Here is a 17914-nt window from a genome sequence, read left to right as displayed (position 1 = left end):
CTTACTTGCTGTTGATTTAAAAATCAATAAAACAACACCAAGCATGGGGTTGTAGCGGGAGCAATAACAAACTTTCATATTGTATTGTTGAACTCTGATGAAGGTGAACAGAGGTCACCGAAAATTCAGATAAAAAGCAACAGATCAGATTACAAAAAAGTTTTCAAAATTTGTAACATGATACTTTCGTTTTCCTCACAAGGATGCAAAATGACACCCTTGTTTTCTCAAAAACATAAAGTCAATGTGCTTTCTTTTTCACTGCTGGAGACACATTTTTTTTTCATTTTTCCTCTGTTTGTATTTTTTTTTTAAATCATAGTAGCACTTACATGACTCAAACTTATATTACATTGTCTGAATTTATGAATATGTTGAAAGCAAAAGTTTTTTTTTCCTTTTTTATGATAAACAACCTTTCTGCATTATTTCTTTATTTACAGGACATTATTTTGTTTTTGCAATATACAACGTAATAGCTAAGTTGAAAATATATGAAAAAAAAAAGAAAGAAATACTGCTTATAAAGTTATTGATAATTATTTACTTTTAATTAAATACATGGTATCAAGTTAAAATCGGATAAATAAATGGAAGAATGATTTTTGTTTTATTCGAAACGTTAATTTTCATTTCAATGAAAAACAAGGACTAATCTAATTATCAAATAGTTACATGGAGTCAAAGAATGGCACATTCTCATTTTGTTGCTACCTTTAGCGTTAACAGTAAAACCACTTCAACTTAATACACAATGTTATCGATTAATACAACTGAGAAGTGTTTCAACCAGAAGTACTGGCGGTAAAGATCATTATTTGACCAAGATTATATCCTACACTGGTGAATTAGTCACCTCAAAGACAGATTAAATGTATTGGTGGTTTCAGTAAGTGCCATGGAGCCTGCAGCAATATACGAGAGGTTCCCTTTGTCACACATTTACTAGTTTTATTAAATGAAACTGAAATAGGAAAGTTTCGGCTAAATATGAACTTTTTGCTCTCTTTCTTAGTCGATGAAATAAACAAGCTGCTAAGCAGAGGACATACATTTCCACTCTTTGAACCTTGGCAAACACACAATAGTTTGAAAACAGCAGGTCCCACCCGGCCTGCTACGTGCGAAGCTAAGTGGCAGGTGTGCACCCAACTCTGTAGTCCAGCTGTTTATTGATAATGGGTGGGAGAGGCGGGGAAAATACAGACAAATCACAAACTAGCTACTTGCACTAGTGAGAGTCACGACAACACAAGGCATTGTTCGGTATGAGAACAGGCAAGCAGGAATTATAAATGATAACTTGATATCGTTTATCTTGTATCCATTACACATGATAACAGAGTTTTGTTTAGGCTGCCTGCATCCCGGCACGCAAACCGGGATCAAGCATATAAGGCAAAGAAATGAATAGATCACAATTATTCTTGCTTAACGTAATTGTTATTGTAGTTCCAAGGACAAAGTAATGTTCATCTCACGCACATCAACGAGCAATGTCTGCTTATGTAAATGTCTTTCATGACTTAACCACAAGACATAGTGTTGACAGTTGTCAAACCTAGTCAAACATTGAGTTGCAGTATAGCGTGACTAAAGGAATGATACACGTGTGATATCCATGCAACGCTTTAAGTTGTTAACTCTATTTTACAAGTAAAATTACCAATTAATTCATTAAACAAACACTTAAGTTTACACCTTTGTGCGTTGGTAACTTAGTTCCTTAGGCCATGGCATCCCCTAAAACCATCCCAATAGTGCACTCTGCACTGAAAATGCTTTCTGGCGATTGAAAATGTACTTATCTCAGATTCCAGCTGCATATTTGTGCATACATGTAATGTGGAAGGTAAAACCCATGCAACATAAAAATTAATGAACATGTACAGTGGAATCAAGGCACCAACAGGAACCTAACTTAGGTGATGGTTCAGTTTTCTTACAAGTTTGCTAGTGGGTATGCAAAAGGATATCAAGGATTTGGGCGTCCAACCTGCATCAAGAACAACAAGTCACTCTTTGGTGTATTTTATTAAGTACATTTACTTTTTCAGTCTTACCAATAATGTTTCCAAGTGCCCAAACTGCTTGCTCACACACATTTTGATGAGGTGATTCCAGTAGCTTCATGAAATACTTGACAGCATCTAACAGGACAAGACAGAAACTATACTTACCCCTAATCCAACCACAAAATCTTTCTGAAACATGTATAAATTACCAAAAACAAATTGTGAAGTACAGTCTTGGTTATGTTGTTAATAGTAATGATGTAAGAGATTAACATTCACAACAACTATATTGTCATGATTTTGAAATCTGCACTGACAATATCTCAGGAAACTTAACTTTCATAAAAATGAAAAATTTGTTTTAATATTTCCTTTATTAATTAGCCACTCATGATAAGCTATTTTGAATGACATGACAGTCAAACCTGCTTCTCAATTTGTTACTTGTAAAAAATAATTTAGAGCTACACAATTCCAGCTTTGTGCACCAAATGACTGACCCCAAAGGCTTTGCTTTACTATAATAACAATTAGTTCCTTTTTGATGTTCAACACTTTCAATAACTTTATAGTGTATATAAAATGTTTTTTACTTGACTATTTTGTCAAGAAAATGCCTGACACGGTCAAGTTCAAAATAAAACATAAATGTATGTGTGAAATCTTCGCATAGAAACACAACTTGCTACTTGGATAAACAACCCCTACTCACCAGCTTTAACTACAGCCTTTGTTTGTTCTGAAGTGCCCGAGGCTATGTTTGTTAAGGCCCAAGCTGCCTCAAATTGAAGAGAAGGGCTACAAAGTGAGGCACAAGCCATCAAACAATGCAATTAACTTCAACAATACTATAATATAACAACAACAACAATAATAACAATAACAATAACAATAATAATAATAATAATAAATAATAATAATAATAATAATAATAAAGACTTAATTTACGGAGGGTTAACACGTAATAGCCAAAGGCTTGTGGCCCTCAGAAAATAAAATTACAAACCTAATGAAAATGTTGAAAGCCACGATGAAATTCTAAATAAGTGATTATAACAATATTGTGAAATAATACAAAATATACAATATAATAAAAGTTAAAAACCTAAAATTGCGAGAGACGCGAATAGTTGAATTACACTAAACTAAGTGCTGAAGTCATTAGACATGTATCAGTGTATACACCCATCTAGGTTGGGTGGTTTGTTTTTCCCTTATAGACCATGTGATATTCTCTAGAGAATTGCTCTTTTTAAACTTGGAAAATATTATTTTCCAAGTTGTAGTGGTGAAGCGATTTCACTCCATCACTCCTTCACTCCTTCACTCCTTCACTCCATCACTCCTTCCCTTCTTCAATCCTTCGCTGAGTTACTTCCTGTTAGACATTTGAAACCCCAGGGGGGGAGGGGGAACTCCCATATGAGAAGGTCAGAGTTGCTGATTGGAAAATTTGAATTTAACTCCTAAAGGAGACTAATATCGGAGTTGCTTGAGCTTCATTAGACCCCTAAAAGATACCACTTAAAATGGAATATGTTCGATTACCAGCCACTGTTCAAGAAAGGATCCTGCATGTACTTGTAGACCCGACTCGCTTACTCGAGAGATCAGCGGAAATCAAGCCTAAAAACAGAAATTCAATGAGAGTGTTTCTTTTAATTATTACTTCTTCGACTGCACCCTAAAGGATACTTTGACAGCTAAAAATGGTGATGCTTCATCGTCAACACCCTAAGTGAGACCAGAATCCTTGATTTGTACCTCCGACGATAAGCATCCCTGACCTTTTCATATTGGAGTTCCCCCCCCCCCCCCACCCCTGGGTGTCAAACATCCGCCATCCAAGGCCGTTCTACAGTCACTTGCACCGTGCCAAGTTAGTTATTTTTTGAATTTCTGATGTAAGTACTCAATACCTTACCGCAGAAATCCTCTACATTGAATAAATTTTCGCAAAAACGTTTTTATGAATAGTAGCTACTGTAATTATATAAATAGCTCATTTCCCGAAGGTGCCCGCTCATACAGGTTTAACCATTCTTGATTGCCGGAAAAAAAAAAAAAAGACATTGAAAGTCATAAAACTGATGATCTGTATGAGTTTTCTATTGATTCAAGCCGTGATTGAATGTCTTTGACGATCAACAGTCAAAAGAATTGAGGAGAATTCGAACTGTTTATTTATACGATATTGTAAATAAATATGCAGAAATACGGATATGGCGAAATGAGGAACAATTTGCTGATAAATAGAAAAAACAAAATTACACAAGGCTGGGAGTTCTGCAGTCTTTAATATCTAAGAAAGTGAAGGAAAAAAAAAGAAGATGAAGAAAAAAATAAGTTATTACAACATGGGGTATTCATATTTGGTCACCCATCCAGATACGAATCCTGCCAAACAGGGCTTAACTTTGTTGAGCGGACGAGATGTGTTGCTGTCCTTGTGGTATAGTGATTCTATGCTGAATGCATTTTTTCTAATTTCTAAGATGAGAAAAGGTAACAAAGAGAGAAAAAAATCACTGATACTGGCTGGGAAAATAAAGAACGAAAACAATGAGGGGAATGAAAATGAGAATTATTACTTGCTTTGGTGATCAGACAAGAAGGGGTACTTTCTTTATAATTGTCTTGGTCTCTCGGACGAGGATAGTTCGGTCTCTCGGACCGATAACTTCATGAATGTTTTCAACAGTGTTACGTCTCCTCATGCATTCTCTTACCGTTGTGTTTTGCACTATTTCTTAACAATACCAGTGGGCTTTAACTTCAACTAACCTACAGATTAAAACCTCAAGTCAGTGGCATCAAAATTGTCACTGTTTTACAGACGATCCATTTTCCAAGTTGAGTGGCTCATAGCCACTTTGATTTACATCAAAAAACTATTCATTCATACACACAAGACTATTTGAAAATTTGATTTTAGCAAGAATTCTCAAGAGTATCATCACATGGTCTTTGCAACAAACTACTCAAGCTAAAAAGGTCTGTTACGACAGGGCAACTTTTCACAGGTGCATGAAACAGTCTTTCTACTTAAAACAAAGATGAGATTTTGTTAATCAGTGGTTACATCTAACTCATTTTTTTCTGTCATCTCAAGGTTGGATTGAATGAACAGTTCTGAGAGGACAGTAGTCTTAAAACTAACATCACAGAACTTAAATCATTGGGGCTTGAAATATGAAATCAAGCATGCTTGAATATGATACATAGTTCTTTAGGCTAAGTCCAGTTTACTGTACAGTTGAACACTTGTGATAAGACAAGTGAACCTTCAGCATTGTCTAAATTAAGTTCCTAATTTTGACTCTATCCTTGGATCTTGATTCTCAGTCCTGAAATCTTCATCAATATGTACATAAAACAATGAATTCTCACTCATTAAAAATCAAAATAATTCTGAGATTAGTAGTAATCAAAGATTATGAGTGCATTTGCCTTCTACACCTGTGATGTAACTTAAATAGCTGTCTGTTGGTGAAATCATTATCTTTGTGAACAGCTGAAGTTTTACAGACAGATGAAACACAATTTTTTTATTGCAATGCACACAACTATTTACACAACTTTCATTACAATACTTTGCTACTTTACTATACATAATAAACAGGAATTACGGTATAACACAACTAATTCACACTCGCTCACGTACACACACTTACGAACAAGTTTACATAGCAAAGTCACACCTATTTGAGCCTGACATATTCTAAGTTATTCACCTACTTCTAGTATTTATATTGCCCACTTCTTCCTAAACATATCTAAATTATTATTTTTTCTACAGATGTATTTTTCAGTCTCATACTTTAATTTGACTTTTGATTTAAAACCTTGTATACTTGGATGTTCTTTATTCCTTCTACACGCCCACAAATAAATTTTTCCTTCCTAATATATCCTTCAAATTAAGATGCATCTGCTGCTTTGTCAAAGATAAGTAATATACTTCGAAATCTTTTCAGAAAGAAATTGATTAAGAGCAATCATAAAAGAAATGCTGCATTGTCTCTGATTCACATTTGCAGAAAGAACATAGATAATCTGCTGCTGTTGCCAATTTTGTGTAATTTTTAATTCGTGTAGAGTATAGAGTTCAATATTTTGAACTGAAAGGCCTTGACATTTGGCTCCAAAGCAACTGAATGGGGAAGAGAAAAAGATTTTTTCAGTGCCTCATCAGTTAAATTAAATTCACACTTTAATTTTCTCGTGTTATTAGGAAAGCAAGCCTTTTTACAGATGTAACATAATGACAAAGTCCACTATTTTTCTGTAGATTACCGTCGAACCTCTGTTAAGCAGCCACTCTGGGGGACAAGAGAACTGGCCACTTAATAGAGGTATAAAACAAAACAAAATCACCCTTGGGGTGGCAAGAAGCTGACCATGGCCGCTTAATAGAGGTGGCCGTTGCATAGACGTTTTTATTACAGTGTATAGCTGACAATTTTTTCCGGGATTTTGGCCACTGGCTGTCAAGTAAAAGTTGGCCGCTTAATAGAGGTTCAACTTTATTTTGATTTCCTTGCTTTATTGTTGACACGTCGCGTGACGGCTCCAGTTTCGGTAAGTCACAAGTTTAATAGAACATTTGCCTTCAAAATTCACGCTAAAATCTCATTTTTACTTTTACTGGTAATTTTAAGCATAAAGGCTAATTTTTAAAAGTACACTTGTGTTATATCTAGTATTCTAAGCTGGAAGCACAAATATCAGCTAGCATTTGCACTCGCGTGCCGGTTTATCTGTGGTTTATCGTAAGCAAACTCTGTGCAACTGGCAACTGATTCGAATATTTCCGCTGATGAATAGAAATAGTCAGCATTTACATTGCTGTTCCTTAGTTCTGGCTTACTCTTATAGATCTTGGCTTCAGAGTACTCTTCCATTGATTCAATTTTGAGTTTCGCAGGATACTGAACTATTTGTGGCAACTAGAACTAATCAATTAAGGTCAACAAAATTTGTTTAATGTAATCAAAATATGGCCAATGAAATATAGCTGTTCCCACAGTTAACACCTCAAAGCCAAGAGTTATGTAACAAAAGCATGTCATGTCGCATCCTGACAAAAGAGGCCACTCACGGTCCAGAATCAAAACAACAAACAACTGATTGCGAACGATCTAAAGCAAATCATCTTGTATACATGTGCTTTGTGATGATGTAATTTGTTTTTGCCGGGCCAAAAAAATATCACTCTAGTCTGCATTGGGACTGCATTCCCTTTTTTGTCGAATGCAATCAGAGTGAAAAACAAGTTCAAAGAAAACTCCAAAATGTTGAAAATAACAAAAGAAGCCACAAAAGAGAACAAGAATGACGTTAGCAGATGGACACGAAATGTACAGCACATGGTTTGGCCATGATGTCATTCATTTTCGCCCCTGCTGCAGGGCGGCCAAATCAGTGTCGCAAGATCGTACCAAGGTTAACAGTCCCATGAAACTTGGCTCAAGTCTGCATTAGGACTGCGTTCTATGAATGCAAAAACAATTTATTTCTCAAAGAAAATTACAATAGCCATTTGCATGTCATGTGTAGCAGTTTCAATTGGCTAACAGTGTATACAATTACACAAACATTACTTTGCAATATTTTCAATAATCAAGAACAAAGTTCTGTCACTGAAAAGTTACCAAGAGGTTACTGACTGTCAACTTACATTTTGTATATGTAATAATTCATATCCTCTGTTTATTACTTTTTTTTTTGCAACTTACTTGTCATCTCTCTCCAAGCACTTCACCAGAACTGGGAGAATGCCAGAACTACAAGTTAAGAAAAATATTAACATATTTATTTTTAACGACGCAGCCGAGGAAAGATGTGAGGCTGACAAGATGGCAGCATTATAGAGTTGATATGCAAGGCATTGTAGAGGCACAAAAAAATCTCTACTTCAGGATGTGTCAGGTAAGGTAACAAAGAGCTAACACAAGAAACAATAAGAGCATGAGATTTAGTGTATGACGTCATTATGTCATCAGACATGGTAGTGGCAGAGTTGTTTATCCATTCCTCTGGCTGTCCTTAGTTTGCTCGAGGTTCCTAAGCATTTTACAGTGTACATGAGTAAAAATATGAGTTTTATATGCATGTCATTGTGTGGTTTTTTGAACTGTGTACAGTTTAGTAGAGTGTTCTTTGGAGTTTACATTTGAACCAGCGCATTCTATTCAAATCGAATGAATGAGTTCAAAAGTGAACCAGTGCATTGATGTTAGCCAGCGTGCCAGATGTTGAGTCAGACAAAGTACATGTACATTTGGGACACTTAAACATGATCATGTCTACTGCAAGAAGGTTTGGCTAATTACTTTTCAAAGCAGGGCAGATTATGACTACCAGTCTGGCTTGTGTTATTCTTCTTGCTTAATTAGTTCAATCAAGTTGCATTCTTTCAAAATTATCTGCCATGTTTGATGAAATGTGGCTTAATGTAATTTAGGCTAAGTTAAACACGAAACAAGATTGTTGGCCAGCAGTCTCCCTCAGAGTGAGTACAGGGTCAGTGGCTGGAGGATTTTGCAGGGGTGGCTGAATTTTACAGCTCGGCTTCAGATGTCAAATCATTTCCGCGTGTTTTTTGCTGCTGGACAGTTCTCATTAAGCTTTTCTCCCAACCCACCCATCCCTCTTTGGCTTCATGGTATGTGGTAAGTATCCTGTGTTTCCAATGTTTTTTCAGTGTGACAGTCCCTGGTGGTTGCTGCCCACAGGGTTGTCAGGGATACCCTGCGCTTGGTTTAGTTTGCTCTGGGGTTCCACCATCTTTTTAGGCACCATTCCCCAAGCTCATCGATTGTTGATGAGATTAACTGTCTACTTTGCAATTCACATTCCTGAAACACAACTTGCATTTCATTTTTGAATGAAAACCAGAATATTTCCAAATGTAAGATAGCCCTGGTTACACAGGCCTGATATGCTGATTGGACTTCAGTGAATTGCAGCGTTCAAAGAACTGTACTTGATGGAGGAAACCTTCAAATAAGTCCCATGATTGTTTTGAACCTTAATTAAACTGACACAATGGGACGAATAACATATTGCAGTTTTAACATACAATAACTTAAAATAATAGAGTTACAAGTATTGTACTTACTCTATTAGCTCATCAATAGGGGGGTTACGATCCTTTGAAAGAAGTTTCCTGTTAACAAAGATTTGTGAAACAATTTCATCAGCACTTAAGCTGATTTCAAATGGATATATCAAGCCTGTGCATTAAGGATGGTGCCAACTTTTGTTAGTGCACACACTTCTGCACATCACACAAGGCACTTGCACACTAGGGTTGAGACTGACTTAATCAACTATTGTACCAAGTATGCAACTAAAATGAAAGCAAAACTTTCCTGTGACCGAATCAAGTTTAATGAATCTGTACTTAAACCAGGAACACTAGAATAGCAGCTTATTAATGTCTTCTATCTGAAAAACTGGCTGTTATCCATAGATAAGCATACTGAAATCCAGCGCAGCTGTAAACCTGTACCTACAGATTGCGTAGTGCACACTCTAAACAAGTGCAAGACAAAAAAATGCTTGACTTATGAGGAGGTGACAGGAAAAATGTAACAGGCGACGTAAAAGTATTCAAAAAAAGATGAAAACAACTCATTTAACTCTTAAAAATGCTCTGGTACCCCTACATTTTGTGTTATGAAATGGAAGTCGCAAACCTATTCAACAAGTGATTACCCGTAGTTTCTGGTTGTGAGGAAAAGCTATTTACATGAAGACTGTATTTTGGCTAAACCAGAGGAGAGCTGACAGGGACGCTAAAAGTACTGCTGTGGCGATTTTGTAATTAAGAGCATACCAAATATTTAGTACACTTTTGCTGTAATTTATGCCCAATTGCAAAAATTAATATTTACAAAATTCAGTTCACAAATTGTTGCGGAATTAAGCACACATGAAATTAGTAAGAAAAGGTACATCACCATTGAAAAAAATAATAGGAGTCTGTTTCATCCTGCTACAACTGTGAAAGAAGAAATTTTAATAGCACTGGACATTTGTCAGATAAACTTGAGCAAGGTATGGCAATGTCCCTGGATTCAACTGCCGTGTTCTTTTTGGGCAAAACTTAATAAACACCCACTTTGTCTTCCTCAACATTGCAGGAGTTTCACTAAGGGCCAGGCACCAGGCAAATTGACTGGCTGTAAGGATGATTTGCCTACCTAGTTTGACAATGTATAGAAAGTATCTCTTATAAAGAAGTTCAGTTCTATTAGTTTTGCCCAGCTGTGAAAACCAGTTGCCCTCCTGCTGAAAACATTAATGAAACCCCTGAGAGTGCATCAATGGGTTCTACATGTAGTGCACTGTAACACACACTAGCATCCCAGTGTTTTCAAAACAAACCAGCAACTGCCAGAGTTCTGCCACCTACTTGATTATATATCGCTGGTTACTCTGGTTTTTGCAATCAGCTTGCAGCAAACAAGCTCAGCATATAGTTATGCCATTGATAGATCAGTATTTAACGTTAAATGCTAAAAATGCATTTCCTAGCTTCCACATAGTAGATTTCAGATTTTCTGGAGGAAGGGAGGCATGCCCCCAGAACCCCTAGGAGGGGCCTTGCAGCTTGTGACTAGTCACAACCACCTACTCTTCCAGCTACAGCTGCCTACTTCAAAACATTTTGAAACTCCTAATAGTGATTTGAACAACAACACCTGCCACTTGTAATTGCCTAAACATGTCCATGTATATGCCCAGCAACCTAAAAGTTCTGGCCTGATCAGAGACCAGTATACATGTATTTATAATCTTTTCAGCAGTACTTTAATCACAAACCCTGCGCTTCAAATTAATCCTAAGAAAAATAAATATCAAATTTTAAAAAAAAAACATTTATAGGGGAGAACAGACACATACAGTATTACTTTTGGGAATAATAAAATGATGACAGCTTATTCCTGGGCATGTCCAGCAATTTAACTTGCTTACAAAATAGGAGGGCTTTATTCTTCAGAACACCCCCAAACTGATGTAAAAACAAGTGAGAACCATATAGAAAGTTGCAGTGTACTAACCTAGCAGCTTGTACAGCACCAAGTTGCTCTGTGGGGTCTTGACTACTTGCATTCTACAAACAAGTAGAGTACATGTGTAAGTAAAATGTTTTCTTTTTTACTTGGGCTTCCGTAGGAAAGCCCAAGTCATAAAATGTAGGCCATTTGTTGTCATTATATTTGGTCGCCAAAAGGGGGGTCATAGTCCCAAGCGTTCCAAGCGTAGAGCGTGGAAACTGGGGATGGGATTTTATTGGTAGTCATATCACTTGACGTGATAGACGAGAAGGCCCTTCGTTCTTGTGACATTTCGTGTCCGATTGTCATGACTGTTGAATTCAGTTGTTAGCTGAAAGGGATCAAATTTTGTAACTATAGATACTGCAAGCCTAAATATATGTAATACAGTGTCACCCAAACCACAAAATGAAAGCTGACCGCAAGCAAACCTGAGTGGAACTAACCACAGGCAAACTGGGAAGCAACTAAACGCAAGCAAATATAATTGGTTTAACCATATATAGTGAGTTTACGTGGTCTCATTCATTGTTAATTTACATAAAAAGTCACGAAATGGCACAGAAGAAAGAAGGGCCTTCCCTAGACTTTCTCAAAGTCCATTTCCAGAATTTTGTGACTTCGATCATTGTTCGCTTATTGCTACTTTGTTGCTCATTTTATAGAAGTAGAAGTCGGCTTGTGGCAAGTCTAGGCCTTCCCATAACTACCTGCTTTATCATGTGCTTGCTCTTCTTGAACAACGTAATATACATAATGATTCTTTTACTGTTTTTATATGATGTGTTCAATCAGCTCACTTGTTAAGTACGATTTGATATTGCAGTACAAAGCCTGAGTGAACACCCTTCTTCCTTTCGTTTTGAAAATTAACTGCACTGCCTTATTTTTTCTTTGTTATTTCATTCAAGTTTTGCTGAGTGAGTTTCCTTGGCAATACAGGAGTTGTTTGCTCAAGCAAGCCAACATATCTAGACTTGGATTGTGTTTAGTGCCGATTGCACTGAAACCAATATGCTTTTGCAAGCCCACATTCATTGGCTTAAAATCCAGTGCGGGTTGCACCACACAAACTCTCACAGGCCAATATTACGGGGTCATCAAAATAAGCGGGCAACCGACACATTTAACTGGCTATTTTGAAAACTGCGCCGCATACTCTGAATGCTAGTAGGTTAGTCCTGAGCATGATATTAGAGAAATTATACGGAAATAAAATTGTTCAGTTATTAATTTGTTTGAACCCAAATTGGATTGGAGGGAATAAAGTATTTCCCCCAAAAAATGCGTGACACAAATCGAAACTGATTTAATTACCAGTAAAATGTTCTACACCTCAGCGCATCATTTTTTAACTTGGAAAATATTATTTACCAAGTTGTAGTTGTGAAGTGATTTCACTCCATCACTTCCTGTTAGACATCTACAACCCTGGGGGGGAGGGGCAACTCCCATATGAAAAGGTCAGGGATGCTTGTTTCATGGTGAAGTTTCATCGTCAACACCCTATTAAGTGAGACCAGAATCCTTGAATTGTACCTGAGACGATGAGCATCCCCGAACTTTTCATATAGGAGTTACATCCTGGGTTTCAAACATCTGCTGTTTAAGGCCGTTTTACAGTCGCTTTCACAATGTCAAGTTAGTTATTCTTTGAATTTCTGACGCAAGTACTCAATATCTTACCGTAGAAATACTCTACATTGACTAAATTTTTGCATGAACATTTTTATAAATAGAAGTAACCTGTAATTATATAAATAGCTCAGTTCCCAAAGGTGTCCGCTTGTACAGGTTTATGGTACAGGTTTATGGTCTCGGTCTCTCGGACGAGGATAACTTGGTCTCTGAGACTGATAATTCATGAATGTTTTCAACAGTGTGAAATCTCGTGTATTCTCTTACCGTTGTGTTTTGCACTATTCCTTAATTTTAACTTGCCCTACGGATTGAAACCTCAAGTCAGTGGCATCAAAATTGTCACTGTCTACAGACGATCCAATTTTTAAGTTGAGTGGCTCATAGCCACTTCGATTGAAGCGAACAAAACACAGAATAAAGTATCTTAGAATAGTCTAGTAAAAGCTAGTTTTTGTGCTGTACAAATGACATTGCAATAAATAGGACTGTTGCTTTTTTTCCAGTTAAATCCTACTTTCATGTAATGAGAGAAGTAGATTTATTTACACAATATTATAAGCATTTACGGCCGTCAGCAGTGTGAAACTGGCTGATATCTGCCATAAAACTGCAGAATTACTTCAGTCTACACTTTCTCTTACTTTAATGAAAAACATAGGCATGCAAGGCGAGCATGAGTTATTTTTTGTGAATTGAAACCCTGTGGAAGTACAGTGTAGCAGCCTTCAATCAATCAATATATTTAATGTGGTCGGTATGCTTAGCTAAAAAGCTAGTTTAAAGGTACGCCACAAAAAAAACAGAAAAAAGAAATTATAAGAGCCTTATGAAGGTATATAAATTTAAATATATTAAGACTAAGAACTAGCTTATATTAAAATATAAGAATTAACAATGTAGTCACAAGTAAAATGTATAAGAAAATATGTTCATTAAAAGCAGTAAAAATTGATTAAGGATAGATCCACTTCGCACTCAGAGTCCCGTGAGATCTAATGTTTGTGATTACGTTAATCCAGCAAGTTTGGTCATGATACACAGCAAAAACAGAATGTGTTTCATCTTATGAAGCATAATACCAAGCCTAGATTTATCAAGGTTTGATTTTGACAATTTGATCAGTAACTTTGTTTCAAAGAACTTCAGTGGAGCTTTTCCTGCAAGACAGCTAAGTTATGCAGTCTGTAATAGTAGCTAACAGTAAAAGCAGATTGGTTGGTAATTTTATGGATTCATTTTATAACAAGAACTAATTTAATGCAATAGCATAGTCTTATTCTGTTGCCAGCGTTGATCAGGTTGATTACAATTTCTTTGGTTTTGACAATCCCAGAAACCACTCCAAATTAGTATTGATTTTAACATTTTTGAAGGTGAAACAACTAGACCTCTGAAAGAAAGTATAAATTTAATAAGATGACACAAAATCTGCAGAGGTTTGGAAGTTTTCTTGTCACATAACCCTTCTCAACACCTGAAAGCCTTTTTGGAGACAAAAAAAGAGTCACAGAAAAAGTAACTTTCTGAGAGATCCAAAATTTACCTCTGGTAATTGTGCAATCTGTTTTAACAACATACTGTTCCTTTTTTGCAACCGACAATTTGATTGGTTCTTTAATAGAACCCACAATGTGATTGGGTTTTGATTGCCCTGGAAACATTCCCCTTCCTCCCAAACAATGTTGATTTTCCTATTTCTAAGACTACACAGATCACAGCACCTACACAACATTGAACTAGGTGACTGGGGGTATCAGAGAGTCATCGCTAGATGCACATGAAATAGAATTGAAATAAAAAACCTAAAAAGCACTTGTATCTCGTGACATTTTCTCCACACCCCCTTCGCAGACAAGAACCTTGATCTGGTCTTGCATACTTTCAAATGGAATGATAGCAATGCAAAATTTCCATCACCATATCTAATTTCCACAAAGGACATTGTGTCCATTTTGACAGTGAAGTTTGTCACATCCAACAAACTTTCTAGAATACTACTGACAACAAGAATTGTTTCATATACAGTCAAAGGACCACCTAGGACATTCCAAAAAGTAGTTGCATACAAGAATGGGCTCTCATTGTTTCAGTCAGTATGTGATGTTTGCATGCTCGTCTCCCTTCCCTTCCACTGAGATCTTAATTTTGCATCCAAGATGGTTTTAGAATTCAAAATATCCCATGCCCCAGAGGTTGTGCAAGGAGCCATGTTAAGTTTCCAACTGGCTGGCCTTCAAGTCTGATTTAATAAATTTGCGGTTCAACTAGCTGCCCTGGAGTCTTTCCGTACTAAAATTGAAAACCTTTAGAAAAACTCCGACAAATATCAATATTTTGAAATTCCCTTTATTGGAAAACTACAAATTATATATCAAAATGCCCCTAGAAACACAAATAACAAGAAGAATCACTGATTCATCAGTTCTATTGAAACTGCTCATCCCTGAAAAACAAGTGTCAAGTTACCATTTGAAAGCTTACCTAAAAACAAAATTAGCTTGCTACATTTGCTTCCACAACAAAAATAATTTTTTAAGCTCAGTGAACTTATTCATAATTTACCTAACTGTTGTCATTACACTTAAAAAAAGTTCAAACATCTGTACCGCTCTGAGACTTCACAGAGTTTAAGATTAGACAGTGTAGAAACTAAAAATAATATAAACAAAGTGGTAACAAATAACCTTACATTGTGACCACTTGCAAAAAGCATTAAGCGTTACATTAGATTGAATTCGTTGTAAACAAAACTTTAACTGCAGGACTTCGCACGATTCAACATTGAACATTGGAGAAACTGCGGAAAATAGATTATTTAAAAATTAAATTAGTTATATAACGCAGTAAAAAATATACAGTTTGATCACTATCGACAGAAAAGTGCCCACTTACTTTTAGAGAAGACAGTGTTTGTTCGTTCCGCCTCAAGCTGACAATTTCACTGATTTTAAGATTTCTGTTCGTATTTCCACAGTATAAAGGCCATATTTGAAAACACCTTTCCTTCAAAAAAAATATTGGATCATAGTTTCAGTTCCCTGGATCCAGCGTAAAACAACACGGAACGACTCAGCGAGAATGCGGAGATGATTTGTTAGTATTGCCATACATGGATTGTTGGAAGCACCACTTTGCCAAAACGAGCCAGCGCTGGCTAGTTCTACCTCAAGGTAACATTTTCACTGGTTTCAGTGCTTTCTGTAGGTATCTCCAAAGCACTCACAGTAGAAATGCTCATTCGAAAACACCTTTTCTCCCCGAAAATATATATCAGTTCATACTTTCAATTTCGATCCTCATAATCCCATGTGAAGCACTGCCAAATGACAATGGTTTCTCTGCCATTGTTTTGAAGCAGTGTTTAGCTGACATCAGCAAGAATCCACACATACTTACTGAAATTGCAACTGTTGCAAGCAGCAATTGGATTGGTTGTCCATAGAAGCTTCAGTCTGATTGGTCCAAGACACGTACATCAGTCCAACCACCCAAAACCCATTCAAAACATACACCTGACATGCCAACTATCAAGTATTTTCTTTTTACCAAAAAATACCTCAATAAATATACTCCTTCGTATCTTCTGAAGCCATGTAGTAATTTTCTAAATTTATAAACACACAAAAACGGCTTAGCACGATACAATACCAACATCAGAGTAAACACAAATTATTTCATTTAGAAGCAAAGTCCCAACAAGATGCTTATCAGATAACGCGTGCGTGTCAAATAAGTTGACTTCGTTTTTAAAAAAACACCTAAAATTCCAAACTTAAAATTAAAATATGAAAAAAAACTTGAAATAAACTTTTTTCCACATTAAATTTTATGAAAGATAAAGCCAAGAAAGCGCTAAAATATATTGACCATTTCAAAGCCATGGATTTCTGTGTGTGCATAATAATTGCCAAATTTAATTTATGCGCTAGGAGCTAGTCTGGTCAGTAGCATTTTTTGTAGGCGTTTGTTAGTCTCTTAGCCATCTGTTAGCGTTTGTTAAGCGTTTGGTGCATTCTGTAGCGTTTGCAGCAGTCATATGGTTGTGGGAGCCCTAGGGCTGACATTGTCCAGCGGTATTCTTGGTTAGTACATGCATTTACGCTATCCATGGCTAATTTTAGAACAGTTGTGTTTCCCCCCCCAGCATTGACATAAACACTGCAAGTTCTGGCAAGCTCTTGTTTACCTCAGCAAATATTTAATTTTCCTTGAGATCTCTCAACTCACCGTGATGAAACAGCCAAAGAATTCACTTCATTTGCCTAAACCCACAAGAAATACTCGCAAAATTGCAAATAAATTAATGACCATTGCTTCTGGCAAAATAAACACGATCTTATTTGTCACATAGCGAAAGTGAAAGCTGCAACGTCAGCGCATTCCATGGCTGACGTAATACCTTTTTTTAGCATATTTATTATTCCCTTCAAAGCCAACGCTTCGATAAAACCAAAAGAAAATATATTTTACAGACAATAAAGAAAACAATATCCATAGTTAACATTGTCCGTGTATTAATGTTTCAACAGCTTTTAACGAATAAACATCACAGGTTGCGTGATTCAAAATTAGGCCGAGAGGAAGTTTGGTTCTGGTCACCAACAAAACCAAAAAAATAATAAACTCTGTGTCAACTAAGAACCGCGCTCGGCCCATGGCTGCGCGATCAATAAAACTAAGCATAAGACCACAAGTACGCATTGCGGACCTATTTTTTTTGTTTTGTTTTGTTTTTACAGTTTTATAGTTTTTTTTCTTTCATGCAGGGCCATTTTTTGAAAACTGCTACTGTGACTAATGCATTTGTTGGCAAACATGCATCTATTTTAGATATTCTTGACATTTTAAGCATGGATGGCTTTGTACTGTAAAAGCTCAATTAGCTTCAATCTACTTGAAAAGGCATAATTCGCAACATCAAAGCATGCCTTTGTTTCCACTAATATATAGAGGATATTACACGGTGGCGAGAAGATATGAATTTTATTTTTGAGTGGCAAGAACAATATCTCAGGAGTGAGCGAAGCGAACGAGTGAGATATTGTTCTTGCCACGAGAACATAAAATTCATATCTTCGAGCCAACATGTAATGTTCTTTTTATTATATGGAGAAACCAATTCAAAAAAAAGCAAAAGGCGGGAATCGTGACTCCATTGAATGATACGACACTCACAAAGGTGACATATGG

The 17914-nt window shown here is 36.4% G+C and overlaps 2 protein-coding genes across 3 annotated transcripts in view; both read right to left on the bottom strand.

Annotated features, from left to right (window-relative positions):
- The window catches only part of LOC145492340 (importin subunit alpha-3-like), a 74759-nt gene that overhangs the window by 31175 nt on the left and 25670 nt on the right, over window positions 1–17914 (bottom strand). For both annotated transcript variants that reach the window (XM_081471777.1, XM_081471778.1), the window contains exons 6-10: window positions 11087–11139; window positions 9139–9186; window positions 7754–7801; window positions 2728–2813; window positions 2064–2150 (exon numbers count right to left, since the gene is read on the bottom strand). In XM_081471777.1, the coding sequence (XP_081327903.1) occupies window positions 2064–2150; window positions 2728–2813; window positions 7754–7801; window positions 9139–9186; window positions 11087–11139 (322 nt within the window). The remainder of the gene's footprint in view (window positions 1–2063; window positions 2151–2727; window positions 2814–7753; window positions 7802–9138; window positions 9187–11086; window positions 11140–17914) is intronic.
- LOC145492515 (uncharacterized) overlaps window positions 1–17914 on the bottom strand; it is a 137684-nt gene that overhangs the window by 108546 nt on the left and 11224 nt on the right. The window lies entirely within an intron of this gene.

This window comes from Orbicella franksi, chromosome 7 (genome assembly GCF_964199315.1).
Source record: "Orbicella franksi chromosome 7, jaOrbFran1.1, whole genome shotgun sequence".
Taxonomy (NCBI): Eukaryota; Metazoa; Cnidaria; class Anthozoa; order Scleractinia; family Merulinidae; genus Orbicella; species Orbicella franksi.
This window is presented reverse-complemented; position numbering and strand designations above follow the sequence as displayed.